General features: G+C 43.0%; 3 protein-coding genes across 6 annotated transcripts; 2 read left to right on the top strand and 1 right to left on the bottom strand.

The window, feature by feature from the left end:
• Positions 1-15: 15 nt before the first annotated feature.
• Positions 16-8,481, top strand: LOC134177140 (uncharacterized). Of its 3 annotated transcripts, XR_009969437.1 has the most exons (8): positions 16-117; positions 206-317; positions 5,966-6,279; positions 6,369-6,402; positions 6,483-6,749; positions 6,813-7,012; positions 7,086-7,432; positions 8,138-8,481. XR_009969437.1 is itself a non-coding variant. In XM_062643874.1 (4 exons), exons 3-4 carry the CDS (start codon positions 3,577-3,579, stop codon positions 4,612-4,614), a joined length of 975 nt encoding a protein of 324 aa, XP_062499858.1. In that variant the 5' UTR covers positions 16-117; positions 206-317; positions 2,215-3,576; the 3' UTR covers positions 4,615-4,669. The 3 variants fall into 3 exon arrangements, 1 of the variants encoding a protein (XP_062499858.1); XR_009969436.1 differs by having other exon boundaries at positions 6,369-6,749; XM_062643874.1 differs by lacking the exons at positions 5,966-6,279; positions 6,369-6,402; positions 6,483-6,749; ... (1 more) ...; positions 7,086-7,432; positions 8,138-8,481 and adding exons at positions 2,215-4,047; positions 4,111-4,669.
• Positions 370-2,207, bottom strand: LOC134177141 (uncharacterized). Of its 2 annotated transcripts, XM_062643876.1 has the most exons (6): positions 2,027-2,207; positions 1,752-1,954; positions 1,344-1,694; positions 1,085-1,240; positions 837-1,024; positions 370-766 (listed from the first exon to the last, which is right to left on the bottom strand). In XM_062643876.1, the coding sequence occupies exons 1-5, from the start codon at positions 2,049-2,051 to the stop codon at positions 887-889; spliced, it is 873 nt and encodes a 290-aa protein (XP_062499860.1). In that variant the 5' UTR covers positions 2,052-2,207; the 3' UTR covers positions 370-766; positions 837-886. The 2 variants fall into 2 exon arrangements, with proteins under 2 accessions (XP_062499860.1, XP_062499859.1); XM_062643875.1 differs by having other exon boundaries at positions 837-1,240.
• A 2,551-nt stretch (positions 8,482-11,032) lies between the features above and the next one.
• Positions 11,033-13,622, top strand: LOC134177463 (uncharacterized). Its single transcript, XM_062644243.1, has 2 exons — positions 11,033-11,146; positions 13,029-13,622. The coding sequence occupies exons 1-2, from the start codon at positions 11,070-11,072 to the stop codon at positions 13,477-13,479; spliced, it is 528 nt and encodes a 175-aa protein (XP_062500227.1). The 5' UTR covers positions 11,033-11,069; the 3' UTR covers positions 13,480-13,622.
• The last annotated feature ends 3,490 nt before the right edge of the window (positions 13,623-17,112 follow it).

Here is a 17,112-nt window from a genome sequence, read left to right as displayed (position 1 = left end):
CTTAGATTGCGCACGCGCGGTTTAGGTATCTGACTTTGGTGTGAAGTCGCGTCCGGGAATCGGCATTTGTACTGTTCTAACAAAAACCATCGGTGGCGCAGGCGAAATGGAGAAGAAGTTAGTCACTAGTGCTGTGTGTGGTTGTATCAATTATTGCATTGGTGCGGTGATGTCGCCAAAATTAGGAGTGCCTGTTTTTGTCTAGTTTCGTCTTCTCCGGGTTTTGCGAATGATATCCTTCGGTCAGGTATACGAGTAACAAGTGTAGCTTTGCCCTATTACAACACCGAAGTTGTACCGTCTTAGATTGGCTGAAGGTGAGCTTGTTTCTTATCCGAAACTGGATACGGGACTCTAGCTAGTAACGCTCCTACAGCAGATTTTTCTGAATCTCATGCAGTCTAAAGTCTAAAGTTACAAGCAAAAGGAGCATGTAATATAAGCAATGTGTAGTCTTTGTTTGTAGTCTCTCTCTTTTTCACCTCAGGCCGGTTTTCAGCAACATAGGGCAAAACTGACATGTTGTGTTCTTTTACGATAGCTTTCAGTCTCTCTGTAGCGTTTCTCACGTTGGCGTAGGTGCGTTGCATTGATTTGAATCGGTCATGAATGGACTCTGCACCCTGTTCACCATGAAACCTCAGTCCAAATTTCCATCTCCGCATCCATGGCATCACGTGATCTTCCAACATGTGCAGTTTAGGTGTTATTGAGGCTGTGGGCAACGTAGATCTGTAGTTTTGAAGAAATGCTTTTATATTGGCGTCTATAACATACACGTGCAGTGAGTTATCTCGTATTACTTTTGCAGCAATTTGTTAGAACTGATTGCTAACCTAGAGTTTCTATTTCATGTTCGTCCATTTTTTGGCTGACACTGTAACCATTATGGCAGACTGCAAATAGTTTGAATGTTACTGCAAATGCTTGAGCAATGTTTTCTGCTGTTGCCCTTGTTACGAGCTGTGAGGTCCTGGGGCATGGCTGTTGCAATAGAATTGCAGAGCTTTTCTATGTTGTCTCCCTGTATAGTATAATTTATTGTTGAATAAGCAAATTTTATAAATTGAGATGCTTGAATAACCTGGCAGCACTTGTGAATGTGGTTGCCTATGAATGAGCCTCCATGATAGGCTTGTTTTTCAATGCCTATGTCAGGTAGTGTCTTAACTAAAGCACAGACACTAGAGCCATCATGAAGAGGAAAGGACTCCAATCTGAGGGCTTTTTCTTGATCCTCCTGCAATGGGATGTAACATTAGCCATGTGTCATTAACATAGTAATTAATTAATAAATAGCTTGGTGCGGATTACAACCACAAATCAAAATTGTAACAACTCACTAGTTGATCTGCCTGTGCTGCGAGCTGTTTGGCTTGATCGTATATTTGTATTACAGCTGGTGGTGTTGACTCTGTGTTGGTGCTTCCAGTGAGATTTATCCAGTTGGCAATTTCAAAGAGTCTTGGTGCTTCCAACTTATTGTTTCGCGCTTCCTCTTTTAACTTCTGTGCTTCTCGTATGCTTGATATGTGTTGTTTAAAAGAAGATGCAGTTGCATGTCCCATGTGGGTTGGAGCCCTCTCACTTTCTTCGATGACTCTTTGATTGTCTATTTTATGAGCTGCTCGTTCCAGTTGATCGTAAAGTTTAGCAAAGACTCCTAGACTGATATGTAGTGCTGGAATGGCTACCTGCAATGGTTACAATTATTACAATGATAAGGCTTATGATAATGCTTTTGCTCTTACATGGTCGATTGGAACAGCTAGTAGGTGGGGCCTAATAACATTGTTATAGAATTTTGCTCTTTTCATGTTGCTCCCTGATTCTGTAAATTTTCTGAAGTCTGTAATGAGCTGATCAAGACTCCTTTGTTGTGATGGTGTTCTTTCTGCAGCTGGTTTTGCCATTTGTGAACTGTCAATTAGACACCATAAACAACAGTGACGACCTATGGTAGGGAGGAGGTAAATGCTACAAGCACACTATGAGAGCCATGTAATGACATAATACTGCTGCATACCTGAAGGTCCAGATAACCCATACATCTTGCAGAGAAATTCATAATCTCCAAAAAGAAACAGTCTGACTTTCTTTGCTCTAACCAAGAAAAGAACATTTGTAATAGGATTACATTACTTTTGTGTTTATTTGTTTACTTCCAGTCAGTTGTTGTTAGTTCCTGTAGCTGCTCTTGGTATCTTCCTATAGCTATGTTGAGGTTAGCTACTGTATTAGCAGCTTCAAAGCATGTAATGACAAAGGTGTTCTTCACTGAGTTGACTGATGCAACATTTGCTATCTGCACAGCTAGCTTGAAAGTCCCACCCTTGTCTCCACCAACCTTAATCCACACTTCATCAGCAGGAATGGCATTGTCATGCCACACTAATGCATCAGCTCTGGAGAAAAAACAGTATTTATGATAAGTTTTTGAGTAAGGTCTAAATCACACATGATTCAAACTGGTCGAGAAGTGAGTGGACTACAGATTTGAGTAAAGATATGTAAATACATGCACACACAATAATTGTTCCTCATCTTCTCCCCCAAATGACATCTCCACAAAACATAAAGCGTTTCCCTTTTAAACCCCCCTCCCCCACGTACACACACAAAAGGTTTCAGATCTAGAAGCCACATTCATATCACACACTGATCCACACGCAGACTATGAAGGAAAAATTCAAGAACACGGGACCGTAACCAGAAACACGGGTCCACCGTTTGCCTTCGGCCCGTGTACTTGAACTGGTTCCACGTAGTTGAACACGCGACCCCGTATACTTTTATCACGAGTCCCGTATTTATGAACCTCGTGAGCCTGTCTTCTTGCATGGCATGTTATTTGAATGCGAGCACCGCGTTCTTGATTCTACAAACGGCTCCTACTAGGCATCGGTCCCGTCATCTTGAACAAGCACCGCTTTATTGAATACACTGGAAACGGCCTCTACTAGGCATCGGTCCCATCATCTTGAACGAGCACTGGGTTTTTAAATAGTATTATCTACCTAGACGGCCTCTACACTAGGCATCGGTCCCGTCATCTTGAACGACCACCGCGTTCTTGAATTCTATTTTCTACATACTTTTCACACGGTCCCATCATCTTGAACGTACAGCTACATTGCAAAACACGCACAAACAGAATTGGAGGCAAAAGGTGACCGCGAGAGAAAAGACAAAACATGGATGATAGTCAAGTGCTACGCATGCGCATTACAAACCACTGTAGCACAGGCGCACAAACCCGACTAGAGTTAATGGTGTGACCGTGAGAACTGGATCCAAACTAAATCAAAACAAACGAAAGAGTTAGGTAGTCCGTTCAGGTCCGCACATGTGCACGAGCCTACAGTTAGCTAACAAAACACGCACAAACAAATTGGATGCGAGAGGTGTGACCATCAGAAATGTGTGACTGTGAGAAATGGATCGAAAATAGGTCAAAACATAGCAAAGCGCGCCAAAAAATCTAGGTCTTCCGTTCAGGTCCGCACAGAGCCTACAAAACATTAGAGCACACTGTAGAAAGTCACTTCAGGCTGTTCAGTCCTACTGTCTTTGTCAATGGCTGGTCTGCTATCAACAATTGGGAAGCACACAGCTTCAGAAGACTCCGCTTTCGAGTACCTTGTAGAACAGGGTCTGTTAGCCAAAGAACGCCGTTGCTCCAAATGCTATCCAGCACCCAATTTGAGCCTGATAAGAAGATCGGACATCGCTGATGGATGGACCTGGCGCTGTTCTCTCAGAGGATGCCGAACAAAAGTCAGTATTAGAAAGGACAGTTTCTTCAGTCAGTCAAAGCTCAGGCTGACTACGTGGATAAAGCTTATGTATCTGTGGGCATCTGACATTCCTGTGACCAAAGTGAGATGCCATCTAGATGATGGGGAATGCAGCACCACCACAGCAGTAGATGCATACTATCTGATTAGAGATATATACACTGGAAAACTGCTAGCATCACCAGTTCTTCTTGGTGGTCCTGGAATAGTTGTTCAAATTGATGAAAGTCTAATGAGACACAACCACAAGGTATGGCTACAGATGAATAAATAAATACTTATTTGTTACTAAACAGCCTCTAATTCATTGTAGTACAACAGAGGAAGAGGTCCTCTTGACCACATCTGGGTCTTTGGGATGCTAGACACATCGTTGTCCCCTGGAGTGGGGTACATGGAAGTCGTCGACAAGCGCGACGCTGCAATGTTACTGCCGATTATACAACAGCACACACGACCGGGAACAATCATACATTCAGATCAGTGGGCTGCGTATCGAGACCCTGCGGCTAGACTTCCTACAGTTGCTTGTCACAGAACAGTCAATCACAGCAGGCATTTCGTTGATCCGCAGACGGGGGCTCACACACAGGCAGTAGAGAGCTACTGGAATTCGGTGAAATCCAAGCTGAAGAGCATGAGAGGCACAACAGACGGTATGCTGCCTGGCCACCTCGATGAATACATGTGGCGGGAAAGATGGGGCAGCGGAGCGAACGGTTGGATGAACGCGCAAACCGCATACAACAGCCTTGTCAGACATATTTGTACAATGCGCATGCGCCGTAAAATATTTTATGTTGCAGTTTATGTTTGAGAGTAGTTAGTCTGCTAAAAGTAGCAACCTGTTACCAGTTGATATAGTTGAAAACGAAAATTGTTATGAAATAGTCGTGTACTTGGTGCACTTGTATGAGTAGACAACGACTAGAGCTGTACGTTCAAGATGATGGGACTGAGTGAAAAGTATGTAGAAAATAGAATCCAAGAACGCGGTGCACGTTCAAGATGACGGGACCGATGCCTAGTAGAGGCCGTTTCTAGTGTATTCAATAAAGCGGCGCTTGTTCAAGATGACGGGACCGATGCCTAGTAGAAGCCGTTTGTAGAATCAAGAACGCGGTGCTCGCACTCAAATAACATGCAGGGCTCACGAGGTTCAAAAATACGGGACTCATGATAAAAGTATAGGGGGTCGCGTGTTCAACTACGTGGAACCAGTTCAAGTACACGGGCCGAAGGCAAACGGTGGACCCGTGTTTCGGGTTACGGTCCCGTGTTCTTGAATTTTTCCCAAATCACTCACCAGCAAGCTCCAACAAGCGAGTGGGCTCACTCAGTGATACCTGTCGTCCCTGATCATCTCTCCCCATCGTAAAACAATTCCATTCGCCTTCATACTTCCTTCCAAATTTTCCAATCTTCAAAATATCCGTCGCCGTTTCGACCTCCACCTGCGGATCGTCCTCGAATTTGTCGATGGCGACTGCAAAATTCGTCTCGTGGAAGCCCTTCATGCCATAAGTGGGCACGAACACGTCGTTGCGCTCGCAGCGCAGTGCGATCGTTGTGTTCTCGACTATGACGAAGCTGATTGGGTAGACGGTCCATCCGCCGTCCACTGCGGTCTCCTCATACAACAGCACCCAGAGAGGACGTGCATGTGTAGAGAAGCGAGAGTCGTACTGTACTTTCGTGGATTTTTACCTGCTAGGGCGAGCAATGCGAGACAAGTTGAGAGTCGATGGAGAAGCATGTGGGTGAGTCGAAGACGATGATGAGATCGATGACCTTAACGGACGTGATGCCCGGATGTCGGTAGAAATGAGTGTATGTACTGGTATGTACCCGTGCATCATAGTTTTTGGTGTGTCCTTGATTTAGTATTAGAAGTCTAGTCGCGCGTGTCGTTTCTTGCGTGTGAAGTATTTGCTCCGTGTTGCCTAGGCTAGCTAACAGCCGAGGGTTTAGCACTTTAGTGTTTCTTTACCTAATCAGTCTCTACTGTAGTTGCAAGCAGGTTATGGGCAGATCATGATGGGTCACGCCCTAAAATTTTGGAGGAGTCTGCAGTCCCTCTGGGCCCCTCCGTAACTACGCAGCTGCCGGCGGTCGCTCAGATGGTCCGGAAAAAACGACCATAATCGGTGTTGTATTTGTTATTCTAGACTGCGGTCTCTACGTGAAAGCGACAAACGTCTGTGGTATGACCGTGTCGTCAACTGCCGTGCCTTTGTTAATTAGTATCGACAAGGAAGAGAGTTACGTAATAGCCACGTCGTCTTTCGTCGCTTCTAAACTATAAAGACGAAAACTAAACCATCAGCAGTCAGTTCTACCGTTCAAGTTTGCTGAGACGTACTCTAGCTATCATCGGTTTCTCTCCCACGACGTACTGTACGGTACCATGCAGGGATTCAGACTCGTTGTGCTCTTGTTGTTGACAGTGACCGTTGTAGCAACATCAGACGCGGAAGAGACGGTAATTACACATACGTTAGTTATTGCAATGCTTTACCTTCTCGTCTCCGCGTGATAATTTGAAGTCAACAATTTCTTTGTTTCCCTTAGGAAAGCAAAGGCTGCAAAAACAGTTGCTGTTCAGGTAGAAACACGTTGTACACATATTTGTAACAAATTACATTGATAAACGCAATAAACGTGTACTGTATACAATAACCGTAGCAGGTGTTCCTGGAGCTGCTGGAGCTGCTGGCACTCCTGGTTATCGTGGCGATCGTGGAAGTCCTGGTCCAGGAGGACAAAGAGGAGAAAAAGATATTTGCGTAATTTATTAATTTATTTATTAAATTGCAATGGTACCGACTTCAGGGGCAACCGGAAAAGTTGGCCCAAAAGACGTCCCAGGCGAGACCGGAGTTAAGGGTCCGACCGGACCGAGGGGGCCACAAGGCGTTTTCCGTTTACACGTGTGCTCTACTGACAGAAAGGGTAAGCACATCAGAATGCATTACGAATAAACAATTAATTATATTCAGTAAATGTGTTGATCAGGTATGATGAGATATAATCAGCAAGTAAAGGAGGTAGAGTATTGTGACGGTAACAGCTGGGTGACCCAGTTGTTACTAACACCCGGCAACTCGTCTTTGTTACCTGCAACATCGTGTAGGGAAATAGCACTCTATTACAAGTCTTCTGCCAAAAATGGGAAACATTGGATTAAACCATCTTACAATGATCTACCTTATCAGGTTAGAACTATCTAACTATTTCAATAAAAATTTATTTCTATCTATCATTTACAATGAGATTTGTCTACAACAGGCATTCTGTGATGCTAATGAAGGCTGTACTCTAATCATGAAAATAGATGGAAATCAACAAACCTTCATCTATAGAAGCAACTGTGGTCAAACAAAGAAACATTCCAACCAACTAATTTGGATTTGGATGACAAAGAGGCAAGACTTGCTTCGTATTGGACACTACCATTTACTGAACTTCGTTTGGGAATGAAAGTGAATGGAACAATCAGATGGATCACCCTCAGCTACAGCGCATTATCTCTCTACAGCCTCATTGCAGATGAAAAGTACAGAAGCACGAGTATTGGTGAGAATAAGTGGAGACCTTTACTGCCAGCGTCATCTCTGCAACAATACTGCAATAGGGTGAGCATTTCTATTAATTAGGGTCAGCTATAGCATGTACATCACATCAGAAACATCAAACATATTCAAATCCACACAACACAATATTTTGTACGTTCCAATAGCAGCAATTTAATTTAACGATTTGCTCCATTGACTGCATGATCTGGACTGCATGTTCGCTGTAGTAGTTAATGATCCTATAGTATTATATAACCGTAACACTAACCCTATAACCTTAACTAGAAACAAACAAAAAATAGTATGCTGAGACTGTAAATAGTATACTATGCCTGAAACCGGCCATGTACCAACCGCGATTCAACCTTGCACATTATAATGCTTGTATATATTCACAAAGACGTACAAGACTGACAAAATTGACTAAGTAACAGCGCAGCACTGTTTCATCAAAGGAAGAGAGAATGAGTGACTATATCTATACTTTGAAACTATCCGAGTTTTACCTGGAGGTGCTAGCAGTGTTCCTATTAATGTTTTAGTTTTCTGTTTTGCTTTGCTGGATCACGTGTATGATTAATATCTTTCTTTGGAAAATTTGTGCCGCGCCCTTGTATGTCAGTTTGTGCTTCTACAACCGGGGTGTTAGTAAAAAGACATCAACATTAAATATACGTATAACAAAACTAGCATAAGGCGCCACCGTCCGTTTTGGTTATACTATAGTATTGTCAAATGCTTTGAGACTTCTGTTTTTGAATACAGGAAGGATTCAACACAAGAAGCAGTCACTATCATACACCCCACATCTCAAGTCGCGCTAGAGCACGTTTGGGATTCCTTGCTAGCAATGTAAACAATTGTAATTCACCAGATTCTTTTCTTGGTTTTGGAACAGAGTACGTCTACAAAAACATCAGAAACAGTGCTGGAAACTACAATGGACAAGTAAATACGAGAGCAATTGCCTATATTATGGCACGATGAGACGCTGCACTAGCTACGTAACTGCACGCTAGCAATTACATGCTACAATTGTACAATGGGTTTCCATGCAAGATATCTACCAAATTGTACGTTGTAGTAGGTCATGTAGTCTATACACTATATGCTTGATTACATTACAACATAAATCTAACCAACTGATGTTGACTAGCTATAGGCGGTTACAGTGTTTACATATTCATTTGAACAAGATTGACAAACTATGTACATATGTCGGTACAGCTAGGGCCCATGCAGCCTGGCCATCAACTTTGCAAGATCTTAATTGTTACCCCTAGAAGTACTTCACTATTCTAAGAATACATTATTACTGCAATTAACACCATTCAATGGAGACTCTAGACAAACACTAAAGCAGTCATGCAGGTAGGCAAGCACAGCTAATCCTGACTCACAGACAAGCAGAGCATCAATCATACAAACCAACAGACAACTTATAGACAGACAAACAGACGGAAAAAGTAATGAAAACAACAACAAAAAACAGACGACCAGGTAGGCAGATGAAACGACAGATAAACACCAATGAATATGAAATGACAAGGTATACAATCTCTTAGTAAATTTTAGAGATCTGTGCATGTGACACTTTCTTGCAGCAACAAAGAATAGCCAAATTAATTAATTAAGATTATGCACTTTGATCAGCACTTAATTTTTGTCATGAATCCGGCCTTGGCAATACTACACAACTCTACATCACGTGCACACAGGTCCTATCATGCTGTCATTCTGCATGTTTTCAATGTTCAAAACAAACGAGCAACAAGAATACCAATGCCTCTCGACATTACTCACAGAACGCGTTTTCTAACTTACCTTCAGTCTCCTAGCCTCATGCAGTCATTGTACAGCAGCAGGGTTTTTACATATTTTCGGTCGAACAACACACAACGTTAGCGCTATCTAACCTCCCGGATAAGATACCAACTGTATGGAAACTTTGAGTACGTAGAATCATTTATTGAACAGTTTAGTTAGAATAGCTACCGCTGTGAGATTGCCATACCATTATTCACACACGATGGTACCGCTGAAAAACGTTTCTCTAGAGGTCAATACCGTACAGTTTAGGTAACGCTATTGTTTTGTGCGGGACTCCAAGGCTAGTTTAGTGTTGCTGAATGACAATCCTGGTTTTCATGAACCAGTTGACGTCAGCAAAGATGGTGAGTGTATTAGTACTAAATTATTGAGTGATGCTAGGTCGTACGTACGTGCTTCAGCAGAGTGTATCTCATTTTACCATCGATATCAATTAACCATAAAGTTTGATACTGTATTACATTAGCGGAAAGGGATCTGGCTACGCGAGACTAAGGGTTGGTCAAGTCAGTTGACTAGAAATTGAAGCTTTGTAAGTACACAATTTTGACTTCAAATGGTGCTAAATGCATGAATCGCTGTAAACCTTCCACTTAATTAACATTGTCTGTCTAAGACTTGCACTATGAAAGTCGTGCAGCCTTGTATCGATATGTTCCGTGGTACATGTATAACATTTCTAGACCTGCAGTAAAGCTTATATAAGCCATCAACTGCAATATAAAACTGTGGTCTCCGTTCTTAAAAGATTCCTGCATGGAAAAATTAGCACTATTGCATGTTCAACATTGACCATGCAATGACTGTAAAAACTAAATTGTCTGTTTAAATGAATCTAAGTCTACATCCAAAATAAACACACACACACACACACACACACACACACACACACACACACACACACACACACACACACACACACACACACACACTCACACATTGGTTTAGTGTGCAAGAAAATTGCCATTCTCTTGTGCAAAGAAATTAACCAAATTTTGGTTTGCAAGACCAAAACTGCTATTAAATCTGGAACTACTCCTCACTATATATCGACAGCAGCCTGCCAAGATTCCGTCACATATGTTGCAAAATCGAAAACGTGTTACCAGAGCTCATGCACCAGGGGGAGATAGACATCTTGAGCCTCACACACAAACAAACATGCACACACACACACACACACACACACACACACACACACACACACACACACACACTCACACCACTTGCACACACATGCACACACGGTAGAAAATATAATACACCACAAAAGCCTGTGCAAGGATCTGATTTAAAGTGAGAATGGCATGCGTTGAACTAGTTGCACCTTCTTTTCCTAGCTACAAGGCAGCATGCCTATAGATATGTAGGCAACAAGTATATAGGGCAGCTAGTAAGTTGACCAGAAGCTGATACTTGAATGCTAATCGCTACCTTTATGCTTGCAAAGCTGTGCTTTACTGCCGTGCCGCAGATCGAGCACCATGCAGATATGGAGAAGACGAATCTCCATATATATATATAGCTTGTAGCTCTACGGCGGCTCTCAGTCGCAAACAGTGACTGCTATTGGATACTTGGAGCATTTTCCCCATCACCAAATACCCCAACTTATCCTATCTAGCTGACAGGCAGAGCTACATCCTTTGCCTCAAATAGGTCCGCGACTGCCTATTGTCAGAAAATTTTGGCTTAATTTACGACAAATATATACATATATATCCCATATTTGAGACTCACTTCCTGGAAGAGTGCTGAATGGATGGATTGCATGGGGCTAGCTGACAGGACACACAAATGTAATGTTTCTGCGCATGCGCACAACAAATCTAACTTAAGAGGGACTGCTACTTCTCACCTGATCTTCATGTCCGACAACGTTGTTTCAGAAACTGGTCCTCCCGTTATCGGAGAAGTAAAGCTCAGGAGAGAAAGAGATTGGAGGTATTAATATTATTAATTAAGAGCAATTGCAAGTCAGGCATTCTGCCAACTGTAGGTACTACGGTCTACAGCGAGACAATTAGCTAGAAAAGCCACGTAGTCAAGAGTTGGCAGATAACACGTAGTGATGGCCAAGCCTATAAAATTAGTCAGAATTGGATTAAAACTGGAACGCTACATCGTTTGCAATTTGCAAGCGTGCATAACCGCCCTCATAGTCGAACAACGATTCTAAACAGTATCTAGAGGACATAAAAAGTTTTACAAACAAACACTTTTCTTGATTTCTCCTAGGTAGAATTTCTCCTTCACGATAACGAGGGAAGCTCGGTTTCTTCGTAGTGCACATTAATTAAAAAGGGTTCCGCCCCTTCTTTGACACGAAGCTGGCACTATACAAGACGATTTTGCACTACTGCTGAGAGCTGGACTAACAATGTGTTACCACAAATAATTCTTCCTAGTTAGACCATGTTTTCGCCGACATTGCAGCTAGGACAATCTGAAACTGCATCCTGCTGTAAATACGAGACCGAAAGCGTATACATACGCTTTCGTCTTTTGTTGCATTTGGTACTCTAGCTACGTACTACAATGAAGAGTTCTGACAATAACTGAATACCGCAAAAGATTACACGAGAAAAGGTCTCGTATTACTCTAGCAGTAGCGACGTGTAGTGCTCGAGAATCTTTGTGTGACTACAAAGATTATAGTGTAAGGACTAGGCAAGACTGTATGCTTTTCCGTCGTAAACGGGTTCACTAAAATTTATAAGCAGAGTTTGAAACACAGACAAACCATGGGAATTCTAGATTTATGATAAGGATTAGAGAGGAGGAGTTACCGATGAGTCTGATAGTAAACGGTCTAAAATAGTTTTAGCTCTGTACTACATACTATTTAGTACAATTAATGAATTTAGTTTTTACCGTGCTAAAGCGGCAGCAAGAGAAGTAGACGGCAAAAAGGTCTTTTCTCACCGACTATTCAGATGACTGTATTAAATTAGAACTTGCCATTAGCGGCGCCTTTCAACTAATTGCTCGCGTGGAAACTGCATGACGTTTGCATATGTTGATCTCTAACCTTGTCTTGATTACATTTGACCTTTACGTTCAACCTTACATGTTCAACGTTTCTCGAAACAGATCTAGACTCTAGAACATGCATTGATCCACGCTACCTAACCGCCTACGTCCAGATACAAGATGTAAATAGAACGTATAAGCGGTCTCTAGCGTCTGGCTGCATGCAGCTGCTTGCTAATTGCAGCTACAATGGATCGCATATCTTGGTTTTTACAGACTCAAACATCTAGCAAGTTGCCAACGGCGTCGACAGGCCTCTAAAAATTTATATTGGGAAGGTCATGCAGCTGCTGAGGTCTAATTTAATTAACACTATGTAACACTGTCTAGCACCACTGCATGCTTGACCAAAGACATTGTATGTATGCACAACATTTTCAGCATTCCCGTCCAAATCTTCTGCGTTGGCTTTCCGTTCTTTCTCGTCTTTGCCTAATCGAATACACTTGTCTAGTGCGGCTTCAAACTTGGCCATCACAAGTTTTATGCGAGTCTAGCAAATTGAATACGTTGTTTGTTTCTTCTGGCGGATTCTCTGACTTCATTGATGGGAGATGTGTCATACTGTTTATCTTACACAGAAACTGTGTCACAAAAAACTCCATCAGGTCGTTAATTAAGTAGACTTAGTAAATATAGTACCATTAATTAATAACTTATTGGGTTAATTAACAACATATTAGAGCTAGAAACCTTGCTTACCTGCATAAATAGGGATTTAATCGGCACAATTCTTAATTGTATTGTATACAGTACTCGTTCGACTCTGAAAATGATGTGCAAATTGTTTCAGTAATCTCTGTGATGGCGACCATTTGGCAGTTAACATCGGAGAAACGGGGCTTTGGCATCACGGTATTTACAACTGTTTCATTGACGACAAAGGCTGTACCAAACATTTTGTTTACCATGTGACGGGAGATGGAAAAGACCAAGCTGCGATAGTTTGCGATCAATTCTTCGATTTCTATGCAAACCGAACTGTTCTCTTTGTTCTTGACTATCCGGAGGGAGGACGCACTGCAGAGAAGATTATTGCCAAAGCTAAAAAATTGTATGAGAATAAAGCAAGTTGGGGAAAATACAGCACTTTAAGCAATAACTGCGAACACTTTGCTACGTACTGTAAGGCTGGAAAGAAAAAGTCAGCGCAAGCGGAAGTATGGGTTACCATGGCTTTGAAAGCTGTAGTTAATGAGTGTCGTGGAACAAAATCCTCAGGTTGTTTATCTAGTTGCTGTTAGTCTTGTTGACTAACAAGTTAACTAGTACAAACTTATATTTCTAGTATGAATTGTCTTCGTCTTGATATGTGTTACATTGTAAAGGGCTGCATGCATTTGCTGGTTTTGCAAAAGTCCGTCTGTATTAATTCATAAAAAGACAATGCCTGCAGAGCACCGTGTACGTTTGCGATCGCTGAGCAAGTTTATAGTCACTACAGTTGTACATGCACGTGCTGCAAATCATACAATAAAGACATAATTAAAAAGTTTTCAGTATCTTCTAGACCTGGTTGTAACGTAGTGGATAAAGCCCGGTTCACAGTACGACGCTGGCACGAGCGTCGTGCGAGCGTCCTGGACACTGACGATACGCGAGCGTCAGCGTCACACTGTGAACATGTCAGCGTCCGCGACGCTCGTACGACGCTCGCACCGATCGAAAGTCAGTCAATGGACGTATCCGAGATATTCTATTCGTTCACACGGTATCGATCATCGATTCGATGAAAGTTTTCATTGAGTGTGTGCGTGGTTTTCCCTGCGTTTGGCAAGTTCAGTCAAAGGAGTACAAGGACATAAGGATGAAAGGAAACGCTTGATCGAAACTACGGCTCAGCAGCGCAACGAAAGCAAAACGTCGTCGTCCATGTCTGTCGTCAGTACATTGTACACACGTGGTTACTTTGCAGCGCTAGACCACTGTCGCAGTGTGTTCTTTGTGCGATGGACGCTCGTCAGACACAAACAATACTGTGAATGGTCCAGCGCCAGCGCCTTCACTGACTCTCGTGAGCGTCCTTTCAGCGTCCAGAACGCTCGCAGGACGCTGTGCCAGCGTCGTACTGTGAACCGGGCTTTAGACGGGATTACAATTATGCACATGCGTATTGGTGTGTTCTAGTTTTGAGTGGGATCTATAGTAGAAATACAGTTGTTTGGTAATCTACGAGTTTTCAAATGCGATCGGCTTGCGACGCAACACTGGCGACGAGGATTTCCTGATCTACGCAGGTCCAACAACAGAGACAAGACAGCTATAGAGTCGACTCAGGTGAGACGCTGCATTTTTCGACAGACAGACTTATAACCGGAGATCAGCCCACTCCACCACTAGCAGTAGTACACATCGGCGGTACCGAAGTGAGTACGAATGGCAGAGCAAGGAGGGGATGAAAGGGGTCAAGAACCGGAAACGGTCAAGCCCGTCAGGAAAGTGGCGCAGTACGTCCAAGGCAGTGACTAGAAATATTATAAGGAACAATTAGAAACAGTTGAATTCTTTTCTTGGGGACTGGTATTCGCAATGCAGAACGAAAGAAGGCTATCCTTATGGCAAACGTTCCAGCTGCATGAGTCCTTTCAAGTAATCAAGGCCCTAATCGCCCTAGAGAAACTCACTGATCCAAGTGTGACATACGAGAACATAGTTTAAATGATGAAAGCTCATGTCAAACTGGAGAGATCGGCACTTGTCAGCAGGTATGAATTTGACAATAGAGTGCGCCAGTCCCAGGAATCAGTAACCGACTATGTCAAGGCGTTGAAACATCTAGCTTCCTACTGCAAATTTAAAGACGAAATGCGGAACGAACGGCTGCGTGACCCCTTCATAGCTGGTATTCGGAATGATAGAATGCTCCGACTAATGCTGGCAGAAAAGCTAACTGAGATCATTTTTGACTCTGCTGTTAAGAAGTGCATTACCATCGAACAAATCTCTAAAGATGTTGAGACTCTACAAGGGGGCGTAGTGAGAAACCACCCGGATGCTGAGCATACAGCCGTTCGTTATGTTAGTTCCCGACCGACGCACAGATGCTACCGATGCGCAGGGAATCATCCAGCAAACAAATTCCCTTTCAAGGGAGCCACCTGTTACGCTTGCCAGAAAATTGGCCACATCCAACAAGCACGCCGCGAAGTAATCAGGGCGTACAAGAAACAAACGACGCCGAATGATAGCAAAAGACTATTGAGAAAGGATAGATCCAAGAGCCAACGGAATTCGCACACAGTAAACGTTGTGAAGACTAGACAGCAGAAAATAGACGACGAAAGCTCCGATGATAGCTACAATCACAACCAGAATCTCAGCACATTGTTTCAACTAAAGGGAAACAAGGCCATTACAGTAGATGTCACCATTGAAGAGAAGCCCTGAAATGGAACTTGACACAGGGGCAGCTTTATCAGTGATAAGCAAAGCGAATTTGACAAACAGCTCCGCCCGTTAGTGAACCTGGAGCCAACGACCCTTGAATTACGAACGTATACAGGGGAGACGGTACGACCTACTAAGCAGGTGAGATGCCTCCAACATTATGTATTCCAGGAAAAAGAACGGCTCTGTTTGGATGTGGATGGCTTAGAGAAATACAACTACAACGGCTACTGCTACATCTAGAAACCAAAAGAAATCTGCAAGGACAGTGTCCTAAACAAGCATGCAGATGTGTTCTCGCCGGGACTAGGTGCGATCAAGGGAGTAAAAGCTAGAATTGTCTTAAACGAGAACAGTAAACCGCGGTCCTGGAAGGCCAGACCAGTACCTTTAGCATGGAAGCCACTAGTGGAACAGCAACTAGATACCCTCAAACGGAACGGTCTGGTGAAGCGAATTCAACACAGTGAGTGGGCCGCTCCCATAGTAACTTCTATGAAACGGAACAATACCTTCCGTATCTGTGGTGATTTCAAAGTGACAGTGAATCCACAGCTAGACAGACATCGACTCTTACCCTTTGCCACGGATCGTTGACATATTCGCGCGCTTGAGTGAGGAAAGACAATCTAGCGTCCTCGACCTCAAGCGTATAGAACTCGAAGAAGACTCAAAGAAATATATGGTCGTCAACACGCCAAAAGGACTTTATCAATATCAGCGGTTACCGTACGGCGTCGCCTCTGCGCCAGCAATCTGGCAATGTACTATGGACCAAATACTACAGGGCATAGCGAGAGTACAATGTTACCTCGGTGACATTATCATTACCGGCCGAACTACTGAAAAACACCTCACAATCTTGGATTCGGTACTACAGAGTCTTCCAAGAATATGGCCTCAAGGTTAATCAGGACAAGTGTCGCATTTGCAAAACTCCGTCGAATAAATACGGGCACATTGTCTCAGTACGGGGCCTCCACCAATCGCCCAAAACAACACAAGCCATCAAACAGATGCCACTTCCTCAAAACATCACTCAACTTCGCTCATTCTTAGGAATGACGCAGTACTACTCAAAGTAGCCGACTGCAACCATTGCACTGATTACTACAGAAAGATGGAGAATGGCGCTGGGGTAGTAAGCAAAGTCGAAATTATCGAAATCGTGGTAAGCCTGCTGTTGGAAGACAGAGTTCCGACACACTACGATCCGGATTTGGAACTTGTCCTAGCCTGTGACAGCTCGTCAAACGCGTGCTCTAATGACAGAAAGGGTAATCACATCAGAGAGTGTTACAAATAAACAATTAACTATATATTCAGTAAATGTGTTGATCAGGTATGATGAGGTATAATCAGCTAGTAGATAAGGTAAAGCATTGTGATGGCAAAGGCTGGGTGACACTCTTGTTAATTAAATAAATTTAAATCTACATCTTAAATACACACACACACACACACACACACACACACACACACACACACAC

This window comes from Corticium candelabrum, chromosome 3 (genome assembly GCF_963422355.1).
Source record: "Corticium candelabrum chromosome 3, ooCorCand1.1, whole genome shotgun sequence".
Classification (NCBI taxonomy): Eukaryota; Metazoa; Porifera; class Homoscleromorpha; order Homosclerophorida; family Plakinidae; genus Corticium; species Corticium candelabrum.
The sequence above is the reverse complement of the archived record's forward strand: the minus strand, read 5'-3'. Positions and strand labels throughout refer to the sequence as shown.

Excerpts from the sequence above, each read along its gene's own strand:
- LOC134177141 (XM_062643875.1), bottom strand. The coding sequence starts at position 2,051 with ATGTATGGGTTATCTGGACCTTCAG. Across the intron at positions 1,955-2,026 it reads TGGGTTATCTGGACCTTCAG|GTCGTCACTGTTGTTTATGG; the intron begins GTATGCAGCAGT and ends TCCCTACCATAG. Across the intron at positions 1,695-1,751 it reads TAGCTGTTCCAATCGACCAT|GTAGCCATTCCAGCACTACA; the intron begins GTAAGAGCAAAA and ends TAACCATTGCAG.
- LOC134177140 (XM_062643874.1), top strand. The coding sequence starts at position 3,577 with ATGGCTGGTCTGCTATCAACAATTGGGAAGCACACAGCTTCAGAAGAC. Across the intron at positions 4,048-4,110 it reads TAATGAGACACAACCACAAG|TACAACAGAGGAAGAGGTCC; the intron begins GTATGGCTACAG and ends AATTCATTGTAG.
- LOC134177463 (XM_062644243.1), top strand. The coding sequence starts at position 11,070 with ATGTCCGACAACGTTGTTTCAGAAACTGGTCCTCCCGTTATCGGAGAA. Across the intron at positions 11,147-13,028 it reads AGGAGAGAAAGAGATTGGAG|TAATCTCTGTGATGGCGACC; the intron begins GTATTAATATTA and ends AAATTGTTTCAG.